Source organism: Somniosus microcephalus, chromosome 27, assembly GCF_052327205.1.
Source record: "Somniosus microcephalus isolate GS21.2 chromosome 27, FLI_Smic_1.0, whole genome shotgun sequence".
Taxonomy (NCBI): Eukaryota; Metazoa; Chordata; class Chondrichthyes; order Squaliformes; family Somniosidae; genus Somniosus; species Somniosus microcephalus.
The window spans coordinates 37,634,105-37,648,448 of NC_141013.1; the positions used below are offsets into that span (position 1 = coordinate 37,634,105).

The following is a 14,344-nucleotide window of genomic DNA, read 5'->3' on the forward strand; positions in this document are numbered from 1 at the left end:
CTTTTAACCGAATGGGGGAAAAATCGGCCAAGGTTGATAAGGCCAGAACTAGAAATTGGATGATAAGCGAAGCCCTTAATAGGACCGAGTGAAATGAAGAGGGGTGGAGGGGAGAACAACAGGTCAGGAGATGGGGATGCTGACTCCTGTTAAAGTAATTATTTTTGTGACTGGAGTTTTGCAGCTCTTTTTCTGCTTATGCATTTTATGATCTGTCAAATACTTCAATGGTATTCAGTTATTCCGGTAACCGCACACATAGTTTCCACAGCTGTAAGTGGGTACATTTTACCGTGCTCTTGTGAAATTTTGGTGCAAACAGGGATTTTGAGCAGCAATAAATCAACATCACACCTAATTGCCAGACGAGAGAGGTCTAGAAAAGCTGGCGAATTGTATATTCTTTAAAACAAGGTGACCAAGTGACAACTCACGAGCCAGAGGTGGCCCCAAGTCATTCTGGCCCATAAAGCCCCAGCAACTCGGTCCTATTTGTGCTCATGTTTCTTATTTGTTGATTTACTCTGTTTGAAATGGAAAAGAGCTGTTCTTAGTGCTACTGCATCAGCAATGCATAAATCCTCAATCAGAAACAATAAGATCTGTTCGTATCCACAGCTTGAGGCTTGCACAATAAATGGGAATATAGATTCAACTTTATATGTGGCCCATGAGATTCCTAAACCGCACAGAGAGAAACGGCTGCAAAATGCCACTTTAAGTCTGATTTTAGCTCCGCTCTTTAGGTTACCATGTGATACATGGGCCGAAATTTTGTCTTGACTGCCTGAATATTGATCGTTGGTGGAGCGCAGCCGTAAGATCTGGCCGGGAGGATTGCAAGCCAGTAACAGAGCCCATCTGAGTCTCCTTTTATTGAAATAAATGGATTCAGTAAGATGTGTACGATCCTCCCCTTTCCTTCCTGCGCTCCGCCCAGAAGATTCTTAATGACCAGGCGGTGAAGGCGGAAAATCTACCTAGGTGGGACAGTAAGCTGTGAGGAGGACACAAAAGCTGGAATTTTGTCGGTGCTCAGGGGGCGGGTTTGAAGCCGGGACATCCGGCAAAACCGCAAAAATTGACAGCGGCTCGGAAACCCGTTGTCAACCCGCCTCCAATCAATCTTCCCAAGTGTCGGGTCCACGATTTGCACATGGACCCAACACATAGCAGCGGGAAGAGGATTATAGTCACTTAACTGCTTGTTATCTGCTTATTAACAGGCAGTTAACAGGCTTTTTCCAATTTTGACACTTCTACTGCGGGCTTCCCGACGTCCAGACACCACGCCAGGTAAGTGTGGCGTGTTGTGAGTCTGCTGTAATGTTTCTACAATGATGACAGCTGCAGAAGTGGTGTGAAGGATCCAATGGTGCACTGGTGAGTTTCAGAGGTAAGAAAATGTTGGGAAATTCATTTTTAATGCATTTTGACTTTTCTGTAGGTAACAGGTTTTGAATTGTATGTGTAGTCCCACATCATTGGGGAAACCTCTCTCACCAGTGACAGATCGCTTCTGTAACCTCATCTGCAGCTGCCATCTGTTCTAGCCTAAGGAGGGAGTCGCTGGGGAGCCTGGGTGCCAGAGCTCACCTTTGTACAGTGATTGTCAGTGTTTGCATTACCTCAATGCTGTCACACACTGTAAAATCAACTGTCAAAAAAAATTGTGCATGGTCCCTTTAAGAAAACTGTCAGATGACGAGTCATCAGATGACGTCATCTGACACCGGCTTTCTCTTAATTGGCCGGCAAGCCCGCTTAACAAGGCCAATTGACGTAAAATCACATCTGTGGGCCGGGTGTAGTTGGGGGCGGGACTGGAACCCGGAAGGCAGCTGACCCGCTCCCAAGCCGCCTCGAAGCATAAAATCATGGCCAAAGAGTCAGCAAAGGGATATAGATAGACTAAGTGAGTGGGCAGTAAGGTAACAGATGGAGTATCATGTAGGGAAATGTGAGGTTATTCACTTTGGTAGGAAGAATAAAAAAAACAATATTGTTTAATTGGTGAGAAACTTTCAAATGTTGGTGTTCAGAGAGATTTGGATCTCCTCGTGCAAGAAACACAGAAAGCTAGCATGCAGGTACAGCAAGCAATAAGGAAGGCAAATGTCATGTTGGCATTTATTGCAAGGGGGTTGGAGTATAAGAGTAAGGAAGACTTGCTACAATTGTACAGGGCCTTGGTGAGACCACACCTGGAGTACTGGGCACAGTTTTGGTCTCCTTATGTAAGGAAGGATGTACTGGCTTTGGAGGCGGTGCAACAAAGATTCACTAGATTGACTCCTGGGATGAGAGGGCTGTCTGATGAAGAGAGATTGTGTAGAATGGGCCGATACTCTCTGGAGTTTAGAAGAATGAGAGGTGATCTCTGTTAAGTCTGTGTGTTCTAGTTGTAATTACTAACACAGACTACAAGATTAAAGTTCAACAGGTCTTTACTGGTTGGAGGTCAGGACTATACTAAATATAATATTACTACACAGTGCTTATATACTGGTGGTCACCACCGGTATTACGTATACAGCAGCCAGAGAAAGTAGTACATCTCTTAAGGTGGAACAGGCTTAAGTTCTCTTAAGGTGGAACAGGTTACATACACCACAATCCTCCCTTTTTAGCTTAACAGTCATATCCCCATTTAAGATAACATATATAACTTCAGGTATAAACAGTTCAAAGGTTCAGTCTCTCAGGAGGCCTTCTGATTCGGTTTGGATAACGCCTTTCAGTGGTCTCTGATTCCTGTTGCTGAGGTGACTCCTCTAGTTGGTCTCCCATGCATTGGGTGTTATCATCATCAGGTACATTCCCTGCCGAGGTAGATGCTTCAGGTTCATTAACGTCTTCCACAGTTGTCTCTGTCGCAACCATGGGTTCGACCCTTGCTCTCGATTCTACCAGTTGATCCGCATGACGCCTTATCACATTGTTACCAATATCTACTGTGTACATCAGAGGTCCTTGTCTGGCCCGAATTGTTCCGGACTGCCATTTTTCGTTTCCATAGCCCCTTGCCAACACTGGTTGTCCTACGTCGAAACTTCGAGTGGTCTTGTTATTAATATGCCGGAACTGTTTGTTTTCCACTTCCCTCCGCACATTTGGTTTAAACAAGTCCAACCTGGACCGCAACCTCCTGTTATAAAACATCATGGCAGGACTTTGGTTAGTCACTGCATGAGCGGCGTTTCGATATGCCATTAGGAAATTGTCCGCCTTGTGCTGTAGCGGAATCTGATCATCGTTCATGGCCTTTATTGCCTTTTTGAATCTTTGGACAAATCTCTCGGCCAACCCGTTTGCCGCCGGATGATATGGGGCAGAGGTATAATGTTTCACCCCATTCTTCTTTAAGAATTTTTGGAATTCTTCCGACACGAACTGTGGTCCGTTGTCCGAACAGATCTGTTCTGGCAATCCGTTCCTTGCGAATATTGTTCTTAACACCGCAATTGTCTTTTCTGAAGTAGTGGTATTCATCTTGATCACTTCTGGCCATTTGGAATGTGCGTCCACCGCAATTAGGAACATGGAGTCCATGAATGGACCAGCAAAGTCAATATGTACGCGTTGCCATGGGGCTGAAGGCCATTCCCATGGGTGTAGTGGTGCGATCGGAGGTGCATTTTGCACTTTTTGGCACCCAGCGCAGCTTTTCGTCAACTCCTCTATCTGTTGGTCAATACCCGGCCACCATACATAAGCCCTAGCAAGACTTTTCATCTTAACTCCCCCCAGATGACCTTCATGCAGTTCTTTTAGAACTCTTTCCCTTAACTTGGGAGGAATAATCACTCTTGTCCCGTACATCAAAGTACCATGGCAGACGGACAGCTGGTCTCGCCTTGCCGAGAATGCCGGTAACAGAGGATCACCACGTGTTGGCCATCCTTTCACTGTCACCTCGTAGACTCTGGACAGTGTCGGGTTGTTCCTGGTTTCTCTTTCAATACTTGCATTGGTGACTGGTAAACACTCGATGATGGTCGAATGAAATAACTCAACAGGGTCAACTTTCGTCATTTCTTCTTCTTCAGGTAGTGGCAGGCGCGACAGCCCATCAGCATTGCCATGCTGCTTCGTACCTTTGAATTCTATTTGATATTGATGTGCCCCTAGGAAAAGGGACCATCTCTGGAGACGCTGTGCTGTCATCACTGAAACACCCTTCTCAGGGTTAAAAATGGATACCAACGGCTGATGGTCTGTCAGAAGTGTGAATTTTTGGCCCTGCAGGTAATGATTAAACTTCTTCACTCCCCATACAAGGCTGAGAGCCTCCCTATCGATCTGCGCATAGTTGCGCTCAGCGGAGGTCAATGATCTGGATGCAAACGTGACTGGCCTTTCCGTGCCATTTGGCAACTTGTGTGAGAGTACTGCCCCAATACCATATGGAGAAGCATCACAAGCCAACCGAATAGGCAGTGTCGGGTTGAAGTGAGCCAACACTTCCTCTGAGGTGGTCAATTCTTTGCTTTTGCGAAATGCCTTCTTACAATTTTCGCTCCATTCCCATGGTACCCCCTTCTGTAAAAGAGCGTTTAGCGGGTGCAGTACCGTGGATAGATTTGGTAGAAATTTATGGTAATAGTTAATCAATCCTAGAAACGACCTCAACTGAGAGACATTATCCGGAGCGGGAGCCTTTACAACTGCCTCTATCTTGTCAGGAGACTTATGAAGCCCCTCCCGGTCAATGACATGACCACAGTACGAGATCCGCTTCTGGAAGAACTCACATTTCTACTCTTTCAGTCTGTTGAGCACCAGCTCCAAGTTTGCGAGGTGTTCTTCATCACCATCACCTGTAGTCAGAATATCATCCAGGTAACATTGTGTGCCTGGAATTCCCTGTAATACCTGCTCCATGGCCCTCTGCCAAATTGCTGGAGCCGATGCCACTCCAAAAACCAGCCTATTGTACCGGTACAAACCTCGATGCGTGTTGATCGTGAGGTATTGGCGTGACTTCTTCAACCTCCATCTGCAAGTACGCCTGCGCCAGGTCTATCTTGGTGAAGTGTTTCCCGCCAGACAACGAAGCAAAAATATCCTCAATCCGCGGAAGCGGATACTGCACCGTGTGAAGCACCGGATTAACGGTGATTTTGAAATCTCCACAGATGCGAACCTTCCCTGGTTCTCCTGGCTTGTTGCTCGAAGGACGTTTCATAACGGGAACAATGGGCGTAGCCCACTCACTCCAATCTACCTTAGACAGTACACCTGAACGTTCTAGCGCTTCCAGTTCCGCTTCTACAGTAGGTCGTATTGCATAGGGTACCGGTCTGGCTGTAAAAATTTTTGGGTGTGCATGTTCATCAATCTTGATGTTTGCCGTAATTCCTCTCAGTGTTCCCAGTCCCTGCTGGAACACCTCTTTAGCATCATCCAATATTTTGGACAATCGTTTAGGTTTGACATCTGTTTCCCCGGAATCTACCGTTAGTGCCTTCAAGGAGTGCCAGTCCATATTCATTTTCCTAATCCACTCCCGTCCCAGTAGTGGTGGACCTCCTTCAGGTAGCACATATAAGTCCATTACTTGGCTTTCTTCGCCCTTGTGGACCACTTTTACCTCTATCTTTCCGATGGGGTACACTCTTTGCCCCGTGTATGTTTTCAATATAATCTCCGTATCCCGTAGGGGAATATGTTGGAATAACCTTTTGTAATCTTTCTTATTCATGACCGTCAATGCCGATCCAGTTTCCAATTCCATCTTTACTTGGACTCCTGCTATCTGAAGGGTGACCCAAATTGTCTGGAGATCTGCATCCTTACCAACGTTGTGTACTCTTAAGCTACCCAGTTCATTACTGCTAGCGTCTGAATCTGACTTCTGTTCGGTCGAACTGTTCTTTGTCATCTTGTGTACCTTTATGTATTTTCCTTGCGGTGACTTTTTGTTGCTGGTCTTCTTTCCTGACCGGCATACTTTAGCTATGTGGCCAAGCCTGCCACACGTTCTGCATTCTTGGTTTTTAAACCAACACTGGTTCTGATCATGCATTGTCTTTCCACAACGATAACATTTTACAGCACTCAAACCCAATTTATTTGTACTGAGTTCCGGTGACCGTAGCTGCATTACTGCCGTGCCTCTCGCTGCGGCTTCGTGTGCTGCTGCCATAGTGACCGCTTTCTCAAGCATCAGCTCATTCTCCTCGAGCAGTCGCTTTTGTGTATCTTCTTTTAATAAACCACACACAAATTTATCTCGTAGCGCCTCTGTCAGTCTCGTTCCAAACTGACAGTACTTTGCTAGCTTACGCAATTCCATTAAATATTCAGCATTGCTTTCATCCTTCAGCTGCCTTCTGCTGTAAAATTTAAATCGTTCCGCTAGCATCAGCGGCGTGGGGTTTAGATGATTTTTCAGGACAGTAACAATCTCCTCGAACGTCTTATCCGCCGGTTCATCTGGTGATAAAAGGTGTTTCAATTGCCCGTATGTCTTCGCACCCATTAAGTTTAATAATGTTAGTGCTTTCTCTTCATCTGGGATTTTATTTGCTTTACAATAATTTTGTATGCGTTCTACATACATGGCCCAATCTTCGATGTCGCTATCAAAGGTATTAATGTTCCCATGTTTAGGCATCGTTGCAATTTAATTTATTTTTATTTTTATCCAAGATGGCAACTTCCCGCTCTTGTCTTCGTCCTCCGCCTACAAAATGGCGGTTTTCCCGCGCTTGGTGGTCTTCACCCGTCCCCCGACGCTGTCTCCGCTTCACCGCGGCTCTCGCGCCTTCAGTTGCCCCAGACGCTGCGCCTTTTTAACCCGAATGCGGCCCGGCCCTTATCACCAGCCGCGATCGATGTCCCTGCGCTGCGCCTTTCGGCCCGAATGCGGCCCGGCCCTTATCTCCGGTCGCGATCGATCTCACCGCCCTTATTCCTCCGTCTTCCCTCCCCGTCTGTACAGCCAACGCGGCTGACTTTATGGTCGCGTCGCTGCCCGGCTTACCCACCACCGAGGTAGAAAGAAGATAGCTGACAGCCGCTGATGGAGGCTTCGAGTTCAGGATGTCTTCTGCACTCTGGTTTCTCGATGTCTGCCGCGCGACGTGTCTTCCAGCAGGGTGATGAGGGTGGAAGCCTCTCTTCGACGTCCGTTCTGTGGACGAAGCCACCGTGGATATAAACTGCCGCAGGGTAAGAATCGGACTCGTCGCCACTGTTAAGTCTGTGTGTTCTAGTTGTAATTACTAACACAGACTACAAGATTAAAGTTCAACAGGTCTTTACTGGTTGGAGGTCAGGACTATACTAAATACAATATTACTACACAGTGCTTATATACCGGTGGTCACCACCGGTATTACGTATACAGCAGCCAGAGAAAGTAGTACAGCTCTTAAGGTGGAACAGGCTTAAGTTCTCTTAAGGTGGAACAGGTTACATACACCACAATCTCATTGAAACATACAAGATTCTGAAGGGGATTGACAGGGTAGATGCTGAGAGGTTGTTTCCCCTGGCTGGAGAGTCTAGAACTAGGGGGCATAGTCTCAGGATAAGGGATAGGCCATTTAAGACTGAGATGAGGAGGAATTTCTTCACTCAGTGGGTTGTGAATCTTTGGAATTCTCTGCCCCGAGGGCTGTGAATGCTGACTCTTTGAGTATATTCAAGGCTGTGATAGATAGATTTTTGGACTCTAGGGGAATCAAGGGATATGGAGATTGGGCGGGAAAGTGGAGTTGAGGTCGAAGATCAGCCATGATCTTATTGAATGGTGGAGCAGGCTCGAGGGGCCAAATGACCTACTCCTGCTCGTATTTCTTATGTTCTTATATTACCCCATGGTATCTTAGGAGCAATTTTGTGAGCATCACTCGTGATTGGTCCAGGCCAGGGCTATATTATTGTCTCCAACCTGCACTCACAGTGGAATCTCACAACATTGCCCCCCTCCATCATTCGCAGCCTAATCTGATAATATATCCTTTTTTTAACTGATCCAATTGAGGATGTTTTTGGTACTTGGGCATTATTGGGTCAGGTGTCGCATGTGCCACAATCTCCCTCGACTCCACGCTAATAATATGTTTTTCCCCAGTCTCAGGGGAGCCCAATATCAGTGTGAATGACTCCAAGTTACAGCATGAGGTGTGAGTACTGGGGAATGGAACACATGCACAGCAGTACCCAGTGTCAGTGTGAGTTACTCCCAGTTCAGTTACACTGTGGGATGTGAGTGTTGAGGAATGGAGCATTATCATTTCCCATACCAGCCATCTGAGTGAGATTACTGAGTTATATCAATATTCAGGCCAACCTACAGACAGTTGCAACAACCTGAGGCTATTTAATAAACCCAGGCGAGAGAGGACACTTCCTCCCCAACAGTCCCGGCAAGGTATGCGCCCAGGTCCCAGAGGTGAAAGGCCAGAACACTCACCCCTTGCACCAGCCAGTGCTTTGCAAATGTTACTGTACTGTACTGTTATAATTAAAATGAACACAATTGGAAGTGTATTCTCTGAGTCATAAACTATTAAAAATCATTAAAGATAGATTTTGGTTATTACTGTTTTGATTACATTTTATTACATTTTACAAAAAGTCAAATGTTATCACAAATTGAACCTTTTTTCTTGTTTGTATAATTTAACACCTTAACACTTGTGTTTATATTTCCACATTCTCAACAATATCTACTTCTCATCTTGTGTTTTTCAATTTTGAAACTTCGAGGTAGAGTCTTATGCTTCCAAACATCTGAGAAAATGACCATATCAGAACTCTACTGTATACTGATTCTGTGACGAGATTTAAATCCTCTCAGAAGTCACTGTTAATGATTTGTTTTGTTTCCTAAACAGGTTTCATGTGGGTGCCTGGTGACTGGGGTGCCTGCACGACAACCTGTGGCAATGCAGGGGTCCAGCGTAGAAAGCTGCTCTGCCTGAGTACGAATGGTATTGAGGTGAATGAATCAGCGTGCTATGAGCTTCCCAAACCCCCCTTAGTTACTGAACCGTGCAACACACGGGATTGTCCAGCCAGGTAAGACGGAAAAGCAACCATTTTCGTTCTTTTTATGCAAGTATTCTTGCATTAGTTTAGTTCTAACCAATTTGGTATGCCAGTTAAGTTCCATTCCTAGGTGCATGGCAGGGAGTAGGACAGAATATATCGAGTTGCTGATGCATAACCCCAGAAGAGGGGCGATGAAGCACATCAAGGCAACATGAAAATGAAACTTGGCAAAATACAGATGGGGGTGGATTTTATCCCGACCCACCCAGTAGAAGGCACTACTGTGAGGGGGAGAGAACCTCTGAAAAAAGAGCCGAGGGGGGAAGAAGAGTGCCTTTGTGAAGGAGGACAACTTTTAGTATTTAGTCAGTCACGGGCACATTATGCTTGCAGGGAGAAGGGAGGTTGTGAAACTTATTGAAATTTTCAAGACTGAGATTGATAGGTTAGGATAAAGGCACTGTTCCCTTTAATTTTTTTTCGGTGAGTGGCCCCTTTAAGAGGCTGCGTGGCCCATTCAAATCTCCGCGCGTGTGCGTTTTTTCCTGTTGTGAAGCCGGCAAGCAGCCTGTGCGGGACCTCTAGAGTGCTGCGCGACCACACAGCTTAAGAGGAACATTGGTTAAGGATATTAAGGTATATGGATCTAAGGCAGGTAAATTGAATTGAGGTGCAGATCAGCCATGATCTAATTGAATTAGCGGAACAGACTTGAGGGGCTGAATGGCCTCCTCCTGTCCCGAAGTCCTTCTGCTCCTATCACAGGGAGCTCCACTATCTACATTATCTGAGACCTCCTCAAAGAAGTCAAGCAGATTTGTTAGGGAGGCTCTTCCCCTTCTAAATCATGTTGTCTGCTTATTCAGCTCTTCCTATACTGATTCCTCCAGCCTACCCTTTCTGTTATTTATCTGTTCCTGATGTTAGCCTGATGGGCCTGTTCTTGCTTAGGTCAGATTTGCCATCTGCACTGTACTTGTTTGCTTCCATTCTGCGGAATCTTGCCAGTGCTAATAATTCTTTCTTGACGATCATTAGTGCTCCATGCATTATCTCCCATTTTCCTTTAGAATCCTCAGAAATATTCCATCTGGTCCCTTTTATTTGCTAGTTTGTAGCCCCTTTAACTTATCAAGAACCTCTGCCACGCTGATTTCGAAATCTTCTATAGCTGTTATATTACATTAAATTCATATAATAAAAATAAATGGAAGGAAAAAAAATATATAGCAAGTTCGGGGCAGAAATTAGTCAGCATTGTTGCCATATGAACCCTTGGGACAGGAGTGTCCAACACGCAGCCCCGTGAACATATCCAGCCCTCGAGTTCTGATAATCTGGCCCTCAAAGTCCAGCCAACTTCTTATGTGTTGGTTTTTCCTGTTTGAACGCTGTAGGCCTGGAAGTTTGGAAGAGGCTGTTCTTTAACCCCCTTTTGCCATATTGGTGGATAAATTCTAAACCAGAACACTAAAGTCTGTTAGCATCAGCAGCTTCAGATATCTACAAACTAATGGAAGCCTGCATTGAACCTTTATAGATGTGGCCCCTGAGGCTCCCTGGTGCACACATGTGTGCCCCACAAATACAAAACCTTGGACACGCTGGAGGAATTTTCTCCTTCACTGTTTGGGAGGTGAACTGGCTAAACCCATTATAGAACCCACCTGATCTTCATCTCCATAGAAATCATTTGGAAATAAAAATTGGGCAGGTTCTGCAATGGACAGGAGATCCACATAACCAGTTTACTGTCCCCCCCTCCCCAACTCCTCCTCCCCACCACCCCTCCTCCGTCTCTTATCACTCACACCAAATTCCTCACTCCAATACTTTGACGCTGAGCCGCTTATTTTAAACAGGCTAATATTCAGCTAAACTAGCAGGTCGAATTTGGTACCAGCTCGGTCAAACAATCACAGCACTGATGGCCATTTCTACTTTAAGTGAAAAGCTGGAATATTAAATACTGAACAAGTGATTTGTGTAATCTTGGAGACATGATTAACAAGTCAGTTCTAAGATACAAAAGCAAAATACTGCGGATGCTGGAAATCTGAAATAAAAGCAGAAAATGCTGGAAACACTCAGCAGGTCAGGCAGCATCTGTAGAGGGAGAAACCGAGTTAGCGTTTCAGGTCGAGGACCCTTCGTCAGTTCTATGATATCTTGCCTGTCTCTTTTTTCTCATAAAATGAGAAATATGTATGTCTGGCCAATGCCACTCTGTTCCTGTACTGAGAATCTCTTTGACTGCCCTTGCTCTCCCTCCTGTGACTCTCCCCTCCCGAGAGTCTCTCTGAATCCCTCTGCTCTCCTTCCTGCTAATCTGTCCTCCTGAGGAGTCCTTCTTAACATCTCCTACTCGCTCCCTCTCTCTCCTGTGACTCTCCCCTCTTGCAGAGTCTCTGCTCCTCTGCTAAAGAGCCTCCCCGACTGCCCCCAGAACCCCTGCCAGCCAGCACTAATTTTCTGACTTTGCATTCCCGGTGGGAAGCCTCGCCCAGCAGGAGCACATGTCGGAAATCCGGAATGCGTTGCGAACAATTTTCCAACCTTTAAATTAATTAGCAGAAAACCATCACCCACCCAGAGAGTTCAGGGTCAGATAATTACCCCCTTATGTATCCTAATGGCTCTTTTTTAAGAACTATAAGAATACTGATTGGGCTTTCTTCATTTGGAACCTATTGATAGCATTGTTTTGCATGTCTGTTTATAACCCATATATTGAAACGTTTCCTATCACTTACACTTGAAGCATCCACTCACTGAGGCAGCGGAGCATTGCACGCCACTCCATTTAGATGTTCGACAGCTTTTGGAATGCTTTGGTTAGGAAGGTTCCTTTTTATGATGACAGCGTTAAAGATTTCAATACACAGTGCGCCGATGGGTTAAATGCAAGGCGAGGTTTAGTGCACATTCTTAGCTGTCAAAAGTGATGTGTGTTTAAGTGGACTTCACTGCGGGAGTGAGTACCATGTTACAAATTGACTCTTCCACACTGCCAACAGGCAGAGCCACGGATAGTGGCGGAATGACATTGATGTGTTAGCTCCGACTTAATGAAGAGATAACATAATGCCTGAGAGACTGACGTGCTTCATAGCATGCATAGAAATCCGGACTACATACTTCACAGCGCGAGTCAGGGCCTCAGCCTTGGGCCGATGGAATTGCATCTGTTAGTAGATTTCAGTCTGCTGGATGCTGCAGGTTCCTCTGAAACAAAGAGCGTCACCGCATTTCCGCAGGCAGGCTATGTCTCAGTGCAAGTGTGGAGGCTCTCTGAATTTTGGAAGAAGTTGGATCAGCACCTTGACAATTGGGTACGAGTCTGGCATGATTGAGGTAGCATTGTTAAATTTCCTTATAACACCATTAATCGAGCTCATTGTTTTTTTTTGAAAGCCACAAAATCCCGGAATTCCCTACCTAACAGCACTGTGGGAGCACCTTCACCTCACGGACCGCAGCAGTTCTAAGAATAAGGCCCACCACCACCTTCTCAAGGGCGACTATGGACGGGCAATAAATGTCGTCCTTGCCAGTGACGCCCACATCTCGAGAATGCGTTTGTAAAAAAGCATGCTTGATCTTAGATTAAATAACACATTTTCCAATCATGCCTTCCGTCTGCTGGTAGTCATGTGATACGTTATTAGCACCAACCAACAGATTTTTCAGGGTCAGCTTCATTTATGTAAGAACATAAGAAATAGGAGCAGGAGTCGGCCATTCGGCCCCTCGAGCCTGCTCCGCCACAAGGCCCCTCGAGCCTGCTCCGCCACATGGCCCCTCGAGCCTGCTCCGCCACACGACCTCTCGAGCCTGCTCCGCCACATGGCCCCTCGAGCCTGCTCCGCCACATGGCCCCTCGAGCCTGCTCCGCCACAAGGCCCCTCGAGCCTGCTCCGCCACAAGGCCCCTCGAGCCTGCTCTGCCATTCAATAAGATCATGGCTGATCATCGACCTCAACTCTACTTTCCCGCCTGATTTCCATATTCCCTGATTACCCGAGAGTCCAAAAATCTATCGATCTCAGCCTTGAATATACTCAAAGACTCAGCATCCACAGCCCTCTGGGGCAGAGAATTCCAAAGATTCACAACCCTCCGAGTGAAGAAATTCCTCCTTATCTCGGTCTTAAATGGCCGACCCCTTACCCTGAGACTATGCCCCCTAGTTCTAGACACTCCAGCCAGATGAAACAACCTCTCAGCATCTACCCTGTCAATCCCCCTCAGACTCTTGTATGTGCGAGTGGGTGAGCGCACACATGTAATAAATGCCAGCCTTGCCAGCAACGCCCACATCTCAGGATCAAATAATGAAAAAAATTTGGCTCTTTAAATACGCTCATAGAGTCATAGAGGCACAGAAGGAGGCCACTCAGCCCATCGAATCCGTGCTGGCTCTCTGTAGAGCAACCCAGTCAGTCCCATTCCCCCGCTCTATCCCCGTAGCCCTGCAAGTTTATTTCCCTTGAAAACATTGAGTGTCTCCGCTTCCACCACTTCCGTCGGCAGCGAGTTCCAGGTCCTCGCCACTCGCAGCGTAAAAAAGTTTCTCCTCGCAACCCTTTTCCCTCTTGCCCAAAACCTTAAATCAGTGTCCCCTAGTCCTTGTACCATCAACTAGTGGGAACAGCCTTTCCCCATCTAGCCTATCCAAAACTGTCATAATTTTGTACACCTCTATCAAATCACCCCTCAACTTCCTTTGCCCTAATGAAAACATATCCAGCTTCTCCAACCTGTCCTTGTAGCTAAGATCCCCGTTCCCCGGAACCATTCTGGTAAATCTCCTCTGCACCCTCTCAAGGGCCTTCACACCCTTCCTAAAGTGTGGTGACCAGAACTGGACGCAATACTCCAATTGTGGCCTAACCAGCGCTTTATAAAGTTTATGAAGCGCTGGTTAGCCTGTAAACTGCACAGTCCCTGGCAATCCTCGATACCCCTTTTACGTGGGTGGGTAGATGACTGACTGCTATACTAGCATAACGACTGGGAAGCTGCCTGGGCATCCAAATGACAACCTCGGAGACTATTTTGAATATAATTAAGTCTAAGCTGACGGTCACTTCTGCCGCCAGTTGAATGCCTGACCAGAAAATCGGATGGAATGCTAACTGGGCGTACGTCTGCGGAAACCGATCTCCACCGAGTTTTCCAGTTGGTTGTGCCTGCTTTCACACCTGTTAATTGGCAGTAACCAATCAGAAAATCCAGTCTAATGCGTCCAGAGGTTGAGTGTCAGACCACCGCACATTGGGGTCGATTTTCTGGCCGCCGTTGGGCGGCTTTCCAGGCGGCCGGGGGCCGAAAATTG

General features: G+C 46.4%; 1 protein-coding gene across 4 annotated transcripts in view; it reads left to right on the plus strand.

The window, feature by feature from the left end:
- Window positions 1–14,344, plus strand: part of adamtsl3 (ADAMTS-like 3) — a 782,675-nt gene that overhangs the window by 733,871 nt on the left and 34,460 nt on the right. For 3 of the 4 annotated variants that reach the window (XM_085968860.1, XM_085968861.1, XM_085968859.1), the window contains exon 27: window positions 8,850–9,033. In XM_085968860.1, coding sequence (XP_085824986.1) covers window positions 8,850–9,033 — 184 coding nt within the window. Of the gene's footprint in view, window positions 1–8,849; window positions 9,034–12,420; window positions 12,647–14,344 lie in introns of those variants that run through there. The other variant, XM_085968862.1, reaches the window with a different exon arrangement.